This window comes from Amblyomma americanum, chromosome 1 (assembly GCF_052857255.1).
Source record: "Amblyomma americanum isolate KBUSLIRL-KWMA chromosome 1, ASM5285725v1, whole genome shotgun sequence".
NCBI lineage: Eukaryota > Metazoa > Arthropoda > Arachnida > Ixodida > Ixodidae > Amblyomma > Amblyomma americanum.
The window spans coordinates 324975881-324988193 of NC_135497.1; the positions used below are offsets into that span (position 1 = coordinate 324975881).

Genomic DNA, 12313 nt, shown 5'->3' on the forward strand with positions numbered 1-12313 from the left:
AAACTTTAAGCAACCACGGCGTAATTGCTATAGTGAGGAGTGAAATAGGCTCTAAATGCTGATATCAAATAGGTTGACATTGACAGCTTATCATTTAAGCAAATCAAATATGTTAATTTTTTCATGCATGAAAGTTTGTTAAAAGAGAAAATATCATTAACGTGAAGTACACGGGCCACCCACCATGCAGTTTTCCGCAGTATGTGTCATAAAAATTTTGAGACGAGAAAACTGATTTGTTGAGCCACGTAAACAGTAAGCAATTAAACGCTGTCTGCATGAAGAATGGAAGCGGCATTTTGCCGCCCAAAAGCCGGCTTACATAATTTCACAGAACTCAGAAAATCTAGCTTTCTTAAAGATCGCTTTTAACTGTGACACAACAATTGGATAGTCTAAGATCATCTGACAAACATATTAATTGGAATGGTCCAACGTTCCGAAGCGTAGCAAAATCATGCTTTTAATGCTGCTCCTGCGCACTCACCGAGTAGCTAAGACTGCCACAGAAAAACAATCGGATGCGTTTTTGAAAATGAAAAGCAGAAAACTAGAACCGCACCGAGGAAGGATCTGCGGGTATATTGATTGTTATGGTGCAGTCTTACGACAAGCGAACAAATTGCGTTCATAAACAACTTCACTTTAAAAAATGCGCTTGTGCAATAGCTTTGGAATGTTTCGATGATAAACGGAAACATTAAAACAACAGCAAAATAAACACATGCGATGTGGCCAGAAGCGGCCGTCCGAATCTTTGCACTCATCCGCAAGTCATTCCGTCTGACTAACAAATTCGGCTGCTCTGGCGCGGAAAGGTCAATTTGTTCACCTGTTTACAATTTCCTGGGCCTTTGTTTTCTAAAATTCCAATCATTCGCCCTCTCTCATCAGAACGAAGTGCTAGCAGCTGTTTTACAATGTCCCTCGCCCACAAATGCGCGCAACCGTTTCCCGGCTAACTTGCACATGACCAAAGACGACGCATTCTTGACATGGCCATTTTAAGGTGAACTCAAGTGTCTAAGTTATGACCCTCATAACGCATACCTGCCTCTATGATTTTATCTCTGGCCAGCGAACAGGTGGACTCTCCGTTACAGCACCCTATACACAGAGGTCGACATCATTTTCACGGAGATAGTCTTTCATAGAATTACCGCTCTAAAACTAAATTCCGTCACAAAGCGGCGGAAGGAAGCGATTATTGAGACTATCTAACTGCACGAAAGGAATAAAACGTTCAGAAGTTTAGTTTTTGTTTCCTTTAATCATAAGGAGGGGTGTAAGATCGGGAGCGCGAAGGTGTTGCTCTACGCCAGGGAACTCATTATGTAGGGCTAATTGTTCTTGGTAATTATATTGTTAATAGCGGACCCATCAGAAAAGTTGCCTCATGGAGGGCTGATGGTGTTTTAAGCTTAAAATCAAAAAGAGGCTTAGCGGGTAATCTCTACGATTTCCCAGGATTTATACACCTTTTCACGGCCTACCCTTGAACCAGCGCGCCTGCGCTGGCGTCCCTGGTGTTGAGGGTATCCTACCATAGTTGCCACCTCTCTCCGAGCTGTGACATCGCCGACTCGCCTAGCGGTTCCACGGCCCTGTGTGTGGCTTTCGATGCGGCGTGCTTCTACTATGTCGTACTCTAATCGAAAATCATCTGGCCGGAACTGCGCTGTCTACGGCTGCACTAACAACCAGCGCAAAAGAAACATTCTAGGCATCATCGTGTGCCCACAGCACAGCGTTCCGCGAGAGGAGTGTCGATGCGATATGTTTACTTTGCATCGTTTCCCCACGTCGCCTGCACTGCGGCAGCAGTGCATCGCTGCCGTCAACAGGAAGAACTTTGACGCGACAGAAGCCTCCCGTGTGTGCTCGCGACACTTCGTCGGAGGAAAGAAGACGGAGGAAAACGCTGTCCCCATGCTGGATATGGGCTACGAGAAGAAAGTAAGTTTCCGTCGTCTTTCGCTCGCGACCCAGATGAGCGCACACGCTTCTGCTACGACGATTTACCAGCATCTTTTTTTCAGGTGGTTGTTCGACGCCGCCGCCTAGTCAGACAGACGTACACACCGCAACCGAAGAAGGTACGCTGTGGAGTTTCACGTCCATATTTCACGTACATTTTGAAAGTGTGACAGCCCGTACCTCTTTGTAGATGCGGAGATCGACTGGCGCCAAGACGGGGTTGTGCAGCGATGCTGGACAGATAACTGACGTTGGCGCGCAAGCGTGCCCAGATTTAGTAAGTTTATTATCTTCTGTCTGTTACAGTGCAGGCGCAACGAAATAATCAAAAGAGAGAATGGCATGCTCGTTTAGCAAAACGTTCATTTGGGCGAGTTGGTAGATATTCATGATTTGAACAGCGCGAACTACAAGGGACAAGAAAAGAAGGGAAACAGGACAAGCGCTGACACTCGCAACTAAAAGGTTTATTCAATGAAACCTTCTTATATGAAGAAACAATCAAAGGGAAAAAACAACACTAAAAACATGAAACGCAACATTCGTCAGGTGCTCCCGAGATAATTCATCTCCCTATCGCAAAGGAACACAGAAGGTTTGCTGACGCACTTCAGTTGATCCCCTGCGATGTGAAAAGCCTCGACAACTTCTCGTGTCGTCTGATCACTGTGGGTGTATAGCACACGGGTTTGATTGAATAATGCACTGCATTTTTTCTTTTTCTTTTTCATGACTTTACATTCTAGACAATGTTTGACCAAATGCGAAAGGTCATCACCATTGTTTAAGTTGTTCCTGTGCTCTTGTAGGCGCTTGTTAAGGCAACGCCCTGTCTGACCAATGTAACGCGCTCCACAGGAAAGGGGTACACTGTATACGACACATGTTTTACAGGCCACAAACTTATCCCTGTGCGCAACGCCACATCCTTCTTTTTTCTCCTTGGCCTCTTTCTTTCTTTCAATGGCAGGGCATATCTGTTTGAGCTTGACGGGGGCTGTAAGGAACACGCCAACTTTGTACCTACTTGCTACGTTCTTTAGTCCGTGGGAGACGCGGTGAACATATGGCAAAACGGCAAATTTCTTCTTTTCAGGCTGGACGTCTGTCGTAAGCGGAGTGGCCAGACGCTTTAATGACTGAATTAAACGAGAACACACCCCTGCTATCATCTGGTCTTGATATCCAGCAAACTTAACCCTAGACAACTGGGTCTGGAAGCTATCTTGAATGGTGTGATGACAGGACTTGGTCAAAGCACTTCGCAAGCAGGAACTGATAATGCTATTTTTTACCAATTTGGAATGACCGGAGTGAGAATTAAGAAGTGTCTTTGACGACCTCGGGTTATACTTCCAGCAAACATGGTTCTGCTCGAAATGCAGCCGCACGTCTAAAAACTGCAGTTCGTCGTTAACTGGTGCCTCAAACGTGAACTGCAACCCCGACCCACACTCCCTGAACACTTTCAGAATGTCAACCATTCGAGCCGGAAAACGCCCACGTTCTACAAAAATAAGATAGTCATCAACATATCTGACAGTCTTGAGATGTAGGCCAGACAGGTTCTTTTCCAGATCCCTGTCAACGTACAACAGAAAAATGTCACTTAAGACAGGGGCGACGCTGGACCCGATGCACACTCCTGATTTCTGCGCAAATAGCCTGCCTTGCCATCCTATGAAAGTGGAATGCAAATAAAACCGTACCAATTCAAGGAAGTTTTCCACAGACATCCCGCATCGTGTTACGAACGCCAATTCGTCATTATCATCTGTAATATACCTTTTCACACGCTTTAAAAGGCAGTCATGTGGAAGGCTATAATACAGGTCTGTGACATCGATACTGAAGGCTGCACAGGCACTCGGGTTGTTCTCCTTCAAGAAGGAAACGAGGGCGTCGGAGTTGGGGATCTTGAGAGGGTCGAATGCATCCAAGGACGAAAGATGCCGTTGCAAAAATTTTGACACGTGGTGTTGCCATGTGCTCCTTTCCGATACAATCGCTCTGAAGGGTACATCAACTTTATGCGTCTTCGCGGTGAAAAATATGTCCAGGTGCAATTTCTTGCACTGCCCAACCTGCTTGGCCAAGCGTTCGAGGCCGAGAGTGTTCAGAAGGGAGACGCCTTGCTCCTTTTTTTTTGTAGAACGTGGGCGTTTTCCGGCTCGAATGGTTGACATTCTAAAAGTGTTCAGGGAGTGTGGGTCGGGGTTGCAGTTCACGTTTGAGGCACCAGTTAACGACGAACTGCAGTTTTTAGACGTGCGGCTGCATTTCGAGCAGAACCATGTTTGCTGGAAGTATAACCCGAGGTCGTCAAAGACACTTCTTAATTCTCACTCCGGTCATTCCAAATTGGTAAAAAAATAGCATTATCAGTTCCTGCTTGCGAAGTGCTTTGACCAAGTCCTGTCATCACACCATTCAAGATAGCTTCCAGACCCAGTTGTCTAGGGTTAAGTTTGCTGGATATCAAGACCAGATGATAGCAGGGGTGTGTTCTCGTTTAATTCAGTCATTAAAGCGTCTGGCCACTCCGCTTACGACAGACGTCCAGCCTGAAAAGAAGAAATTTGCCGTTTTGCCATATGTTCACCGCGTCTCCCACGGACTAAAGAACGTAGCAAGTAGGTACAAAGTTGGCGTGTTCCTTACAGCCCCCGTCAAGCTCAAACAGATATGCCCTGCCATTGAAAGAAAGAAAGAGGCCAAGGAGAAAAAAGAAGGATGTGGCGTTGCGCACAGGGATAAGTTTGTGGCCTGTAAAACATGTGTCGTATACAGTGTACCCCTTTCCTGTGGAGCGCGTTACATTGGTCAGACAGGGCGTTGCCTTAACAAGCGCCTACAAGAGCACAGGAACAACTTAAACAATGGTGATGACCTTTCGCATTTGGTCAAACATTGTCTAGAATGTAAAGTGATGAAAAAGAAAAAGAAAAAATGCACTGCATTATTCAATCAAACCCGTGTGCTATACACCCACAGTGATCAGACGACACGAGAAGTTGTCGAGGCTTTTCACATCGCAGGGGATCAACTGAAGTGCGTCAGCAAACCTTCTGTGTTCCTTTGCGATAGGGAGATGAATTATCTCGGGAGCACCTGACGAATGTTGCGTTTCATGTTTTTAGTGTTGTTTTTTCCCTTTGATTGTTTCTTCATATAAGAAGGTTTCATTGAATAAACCTTTTAGTTGCGAGTGTCAGCGCTTGTCCTGTTTCCCTTCTTTTCTTGTCCCTTGTAGTTCGCGCTGTTCAAATCATGAATGCTCGTTTAGGTTTTGGAGCTTGCGCGGTTGAGCGACATCGCGAATCGCCGAAACCAGACGCACGTTACTTTACTTTTTCATGTGCTTCGGAAATTACCTGCCGTTTTTTTTTTTTGCACTGTTTCATAGCCAGACGAGTACCATTGAAAGGCCTCTACCTCATGGGCAGAAGAGTTTATAAGTGCACGTGCAGCATTAAGTGAATGCCCTGAAAAATGTTCTCTTCCTCTCCTGTACGTGGGTGCATAATTTACATACTAGACTGTGCTGGTATTATGTTTCGGCGTAGTTAACTTACCAGAGGGTGCTTCTTTCAGACAAGTTCTTTCCTCCAGCTGCAATGACACATAGTTATCCATCTAGGGTGAAATTGACATTTTTAATGATGCCTCTGCATTCATGGTGAATGTGGCTGTGTAAATGCCACAGGTTACGAGGAAAGCACTAAATGGTAAAATTGTTATTTTTGTGCAGTCCATGTCTGATGATAAGGATACTGATACACCACTTGAGGAGTATGAGGCTTGCTTGGTAAGTGAAAACCTTGCATACCACTTAATGTCCACAACTTTCACATTCTGGAGCACATTTGTGTGCATGTCATGGCATCATTGATTGCTCGCAGCTACACCCTCCTAAGTCATTAAATCATGCCCTTGTGAGACGTTTGGAATCATTGTTAGGTCTAAAGTAATGCAAATGAAAGCTCTTCTAAACATTTTTTCTTTTGTAGAAAGTTGCGCAGGCATATCAAGTAGGAACTATCTGTACTGTCGAGGACAAAAGTTTGCGGGATGAGAGTTTTTGGAAAAACGTTTATTGTAGCTTCACCTCGCTGCCCAGTCGCCCGATATTGCTACCGGAGGAAGGGGCATTTAGGCCTTTAACACCTTCATTCAATATTCATTCATTCATTCATTCATTCATTCATTCATTCATTCATTCATTCATTCATTCATTCATTCATTCATTCCAAGAACTCAAGTCCCACAAAAATTTGTCTGCGATAGTACAGCTTGCGTCAGTATATCCACTAAGGCAGGACGCGGTCACCCTAATGTTTCCTTTCGCAGTCAGCATCTAACTCTTAAGGTGCCAAAAGGCAGCCTCATTAAATGCTTTATATGATACAAGCTGAGAGAGAAGTTCATACTCATGCGGGCATATCTGAACTGCTAATAAATACAGACTTTGTTCAGAATGGAAACTTTGAAATACAACACCATTGTGTAGTTTGGAGCAAGGGCTAGTTTCACTTCATAACTGCATGGTGGCCGACTTTGTGCATCATCGCAACACATACCGATATGTCACTGCATCACAGGCAGAGGTGTTTCTGGATAAGTGCACATACAGCATAAGGTGAATACCCTTTTTTACTTTTGCTGCCTTGTATGTATGCATGTAACTTGCACACCTTAGTGTATTGGTATTTTATTCGGCCCTGTTCATCCACCCAACAGTACACGTTCCAGCTTTCAATGCATCTAGAGTAAAATGTGGGTTGCCTGACTGACAGTGCATTGACATCTAGGTTAGGTGTAAAGGCCAGTTTCCCCACAGGACGGCATAAATGGTTGAGCTGGTGCTAGATAGCAACATTATTAGCATAATTCTGACCAAAAGGCTACTGGTCATCAATATGCAATGCTCATACCGATAAAATAGTAATAAAAATCTGAAGTGCTGTAACTCTTTTCTGCTGGCGCTAAATCAGACATTGGGTCCCAACACTATGATGCATTAAACTGCTAATACCCATCTGTAACCTATCTTAGTGCATATTAGATAAAAAGTAGTCCGTGTGAAGCGAAACACTGTAAAATATGTCTTGCATTTGGTCAAGGCTAGAATTCTGTACCAGAAAATGGATTTGGCTTGCATAATGGAAACTAGCGGCGACAAATATGCATGCTGCAACACATTTTTCATTTTATAAATGAATTAAAACCACACATTGGTAACTGCACTTTAATATGAATTGATACAGGCACCCGATGACATGGTCGAGGAGCCAAAATCAGATGAAGTGGCAACTGCCGTGGTAAGTGCTTTCCCAGGTGCCTATGTTAGCACTAAGCTCCACATTAGTTCTAACAAGTGAATGTGCTTAGTACTATGATCAACAGTTGACATGCATTTTTCTCCGAAGCAGGTAGTGCCCGACATGGCCGAGGCGGCGGTTCTAGACCAAGTACTAATACCTACTATGGCAAGTGCACTCCTATCATCTGCAATCTGTTGTTTTAGTTGGCTGCGCTCAGAATGCACGTGCCGTGACATATTCAGCACTTGTGTTTCAATTTATGATATGGAGGTAACAAGGACTTTAGTGCGTAAGCCCTAATCCAATGGGTACAAATCCCGAGCAAAATTGTTCGTTGTCTGTCTTCCATGAGCTCTCCGTCCCGCGACATTGTTCACTCTGTAATCTCCTACAAAGAAAAAAATGTGTGCTTTCGCATTGACTTGAATGTAGTAAACATTCTCCGTGTGCTTTTGTATATGTTTAGTAGACGACACTTGTAAGGTCGCGCTAAAATGCAAAGATTTGCGGCTAGGTAAATAAGTTCTCTTCGCATACCGGTCTTCAAATGTTTGGGGAAAAAGCTCCAAGGTCATCTTGCATATCAGAAAGCATACTGGGTGCTACTGCACATAACACTGCTGCTCACACTGAATGCACATTTTTCCATAATGCAGGCAGCTGCTGAAACGGCCGAGGAGATGACGGAGGATAAATTGACACCTGCCGTGGTAAGTGCCTGCCTGCCTCCAGCTGTGTGCTCTTCTCTGAGTGTTAATGTCATGGCTAAGGGCAGACGGTTGCACTCAGAACGCGCCCTTCCCGAAATCCAATAACAGTGCGTCTCTTTGAGATGCTGATGATTGGTGCCTCAGCCTGTGTAGAACTAGTCTGTGCCTTGAAGATGATAGCAGCACGCATTATGACAAGCGTGCACTCTAGGACAAGTATCACACTGCCAGCAATACTCGATGCACATTGTTTTTTATTATTCAGGCAACACCAGAAATGGCTGATGACGGGATCCCAGATGAAGCAGCACCTGCCTTGGTAAGTGGCAACATGCATATGTGCCCTCCATGGTACAAAGCTTTCATCAAAGCTGATGGAAAATGGTTGCATTCATTATGCACAAGCTCTGATATGCACAAATATGTATCATTGACAAAATACAGGTTACCAGCGCCAGTACGTTTTCCCAGTGCTAAAGAGCTGAGCATGTAGAAGCGTATCCGCACTAACAACACACAGCAGTGAAGTCTCATGTAAGGCACTAGCAACTCACCATGACAGGTGCAGTGTGCTCACAAAGAAATTGAGAGAGATTAAGAGCTTCATTTCATAATTAAAATGCATATACAAGAGAAGAAAATAATTCAAAATGTAAACTTATGAAAGGATGGTTGCCAAGTGATATTTGGGCCAAGCAGTTTTATTGGTTTAAGAAAAAAATCAAGATGATCTCTGTTCATGGAGATTACCTTTTAGTGCGTTAAATGTGGCGTGATGTGGAGGCAATGATTTTTGAACTCGTATGACTAAAGGTATTGCTGGAGATCATATCGTAAGCTTTTTAGTGAGCACATTTCCCACAATCCTCCATCATGTTCTGATGATGTGAAGTGCCAGTCCCCAATGTGCGCCACAGTTCTTTACACCTCAGCAGAAACAATTTTGCTACCAATTTTATGAAGAACACCTTTGGCACGCGTAGCGAAACTTAAAGAGTGGTCTACTGTCGAATTGTCATGGTTGCCGTGGGTTGGGTCCACTATGAAAGCCAACATAAGTTCATGCTGATGGAAGTACAAGCGGCCACAAATAGCTGCTGCGCAGCTGAAGAATTCAAGGCGCTAGTTTGAAATGGAGGAGCCATTTTATTACTGGAATGCATTTAAAATGTGTACTCCTATGGTTCAGCCTCTAAGGTGTTACTTAGGGCTCAGAAAAAACTCAAAAGTTGATTCAAAAATATGTGCAGCTCACAAGCTGTAGTCGGGGAATGCAGCTCTGCTTAGGTTTACCATCCACACCAACATGCAGACCTGGCAACTTACTGCCCCTTTTTCTTTGCAATAAGAAGAGATTTGTTCATGGCCAACGAGTTTCTTATTACCAGTCAGGGAGGAGGTAAAAGGGTTCCGGCAGATGTGGCATGCTGATGACTTTTGTGTTTGAACTTATGCCTAGCTGGCCTAGTGGGATGCAGATGTTTCGAAAGTACTTCAGGACTATTTCTGGAAAACGTGCATGTGTAGTTTTGGATAATCACGGGACTGTAACCAATTTATTGGTTCATTGTTTTGTTATTTCATGCGCTAGTACCTCTTGCAACTTTCTTTCTATGCAGGAGCAATCTCCTGAAGTGAGAACTGCTTCAACTCAGTGGGAGGACCAGAACAATGAACATAGTTACTGCCAACATGGTCTAGGCACATTGTCAAATAAACAGCAGCTATCTGCTTCAACGTTAGGAGAAGACGACTGTGTCTTTTATACAGGGCTGGGTAAAACACACTTCCAAAATTTGGTCACAGCAGTGAAAGTAGAGTCGAGGAAGCTCTTCACTGTGCTCCCCTATGAAGATCAGCTGCTGCTCACTCTAATGCGACTGCGCCTTGGCCTTCTCTATGGGCACTTGGCTAGAATATTTCAAATATCAGTAGGGAGTGTCTGCAACATTTTCATGCATGTACTGTCGGTGCTGTGCACCATTATGGGAAAAGTCTTAACTTGGCTACCGCGATCAATAATCCGAAACAGTATGCCCAAGTCATTCATTGACAACGGATACGACACAACAACATGCATTGTCGACTGCTCCGAAATAAACCTGCAGCGGCCAAAAAAACTGATGCCAAGGGCGCAAACCTATAGTAGCTACAAGGCGCACAATACTGTGAAGTTCCTTATTGCCATAGCACCAGATGGGTACATAATGTATGTGTCTCCAGCTTATGGAGGACGTGCATCAGACAAATATATTACAAAAGACTGCAAGCTGGAGGACGATCTCGGCCCAGGAGATGAAGTCACGGCTGACAGAGGCTTCACCCTGACAACAAGCATGATTATTGAAGGGGTGAAGCTTAACGTGCCTGCGTTCACAAAAGGTAAGGGTATCGTGTAAACATGCTATAATGAATGGCTCGATTGCCTCATGGATATGTCATTTTGCAGGGAAATCTCAACTCAGTGAAGAGGAAGTCACCAGGACGAGAAGAATAGCTTCCGTGCGCATTCACGTGGAGCGCGCCATAAACAGGATTAAAACCTACAGAATATTTAAGCAGGCCCCGCCCATCAAGTCGAAGAAGATGATAAGCGATATGATTCTTGTTTGTGCAGGGCTTTGCAATCTCAAAGGCCCTTTAATTGCTACCAGAAGAGAGCCCACAACTGAGTATATTTGTGCCATGTACCAGGGGCATAGCCAGGGAAGTGGGGGGGGGGGGGGGGCTTACGGGGCTTCAGCCCCTCCCTCCCGACTCCCTCCCGAAATTTTTTCGAACTGTCCCGCACCGCTGGCCAAAACAACCACCGGCGCCCGAAGTCATTCTGGATTTTGTCATCAAGTGTTTTTTCAGACTAAAAGACATTTTGGCGCGCACATGGCTAACTCTGGTTGGATTTCTTGGCAACGCCCGGGCACCTGGAGTCATGTAACGCAAGGGGCCCCATCCTAGCACCAACTTTCAAGGACCTATCGATGGCTCGCTGTTGCGACTAAAATTTCGGTGCAATTGCTCGCAATACATGACCGGTGACAGCTGCTGCTGCGCAGTACACAGGAACGAAGGACAGCGTCATTCAGAATTTTTGCTGCCCGTTGCATATGTACAAAAATGTAAAGGTTCTTGAACGACAAACATTCATTAAAATATTCGTCCTCTACTTGCTAATTTCATCGCCTTTACGTTTTTCATATCAGCGGCATGCATGCACTGCTTTGCTGGTTCCATATAGTTTTAGACTTCGTGTGATATTTTCTTTACCTATTAAATAGGCAAAAACATGGAAGCACTGGTATTCGTTATGTCTCCCACGAGTGAACGATAAGGGGATAGTTGGTATGACATGATTACAAGACATAAAACTGAGCAGGGACAAGACACAGAAGGGAAGCATAAAGGACGAGCTCGTCATGTTTGCTTCCCTGTTGTGTCTTGTCCCCTGCTCAGGTTTATGTTTTGTAATCATGTCTGCCACGATTTTTAAGACATACGAATACATTCTTTTATTTTAAAAAAATACATATTACACTTGTCTAGACAGTGCGCAGCGTTATCTAATACACAATAGCATTGTCAATGACAATACAGTTATTATTGTTGCATTTGATTCTTCCACAAATTCTGTGAGGAGGCCGCGCTGCAACATGAGCCCCCCCCCCCCCCCCCCCCGGAACAAAATTTCTGGCTATGCCACTACCAAGTACAAGAGTATGTGTGGAAAGTGGACGAAATAAAGTAGCCATACCATATGGCTGGAGCCATGTTGCAGTAGCCTTCCAAACTGAAACTTGGAAAGGACCTCATTTCAAAGCAATGACGTGGCTGGCATTCCAAAAATTGCACCTTACACGTACTCAAAATTTGTCACTAATACCTTAAAGAAGAGGTCATTCCAATCCCCAATGTGCATATGAAGCAAAGAACCGGCAATGCAAATGTGGGGACACTGCACACGTGCACGTGGCCTTACTTCACATCATTTTCTAGATTGGTACTGCTTGCAGCCAATGTCAATACTTGTCCCAGCGGACTGGACTGCAAGGTATTTGAACTTGAGGTGTTTCACACACACAGTTTTCCAGTTTATGAATGCACAATAACTGTGGAACTAAATGGATGCATCTGTAATTAAAAGGCCTTATTATGGTGCTACACTCATTGAAATGGGTTTGGTCACTTTCTAATAACATTGTGCCATTTGTGCAAGCAATGCAATGTGCACTTATTTGCACATATATCCCAAATGGTGAACACAATGAACATAAGCAATGCACACACGAAACAAGTGGAAACTCTAGA

The 12313-nt window shown here is 44.4% G+C and overlaps 1 protein-coding gene across 1 annotated transcript; it reads left to right on the forward strand.

Moving 5' to 3' along the window:
* The first annotated feature begins 1776 nt into the window (after positions 1 to 1776).
* On the forward strand, positions 1777 to 10410 carry LOC144120633 (uncharacterized). The gene is made up of 7 exons (XM_077653246.1): positions 1777 to 1956; positions 5729 to 5785; positions 7245 to 7298; positions 7410 to 7466; positions 7958 to 8011; positions 8277 to 8330; positions 9631 to 10410. Exons 1-7 carry the CDS (start codon positions 1777 to 1779, stop codon positions 10408 to 10410), a joined length of 1236 nt encoding a protein of 411 aa, XP_077509372.1.
* Positions 10411 to 12313: the final 1903 nt, after the last annotated feature.

Coding starts and splice junctions, on each gene's coding strand:
- LOC144120633 (XM_077653246.1), top strand. CDS start 1,777: ATGTTTACTTTGCATCGTTTCCCCACGTCGCCTGCACTGCGGCAGCAG. Junction 5,786..7,244: donor AGGAGTATGAGGCTTGCTTG/GTAAGTGAAAAC, acceptor GAATTGATACAG/GCACCCGATGACATGGTCGA. Junction 8,012..8,276: donor ATAAATTGACACCTGCCGTG/GTAAGTGCCTGC, acceptor TTTATTATTCAG/GCAACACCAGAAATGGCTGA.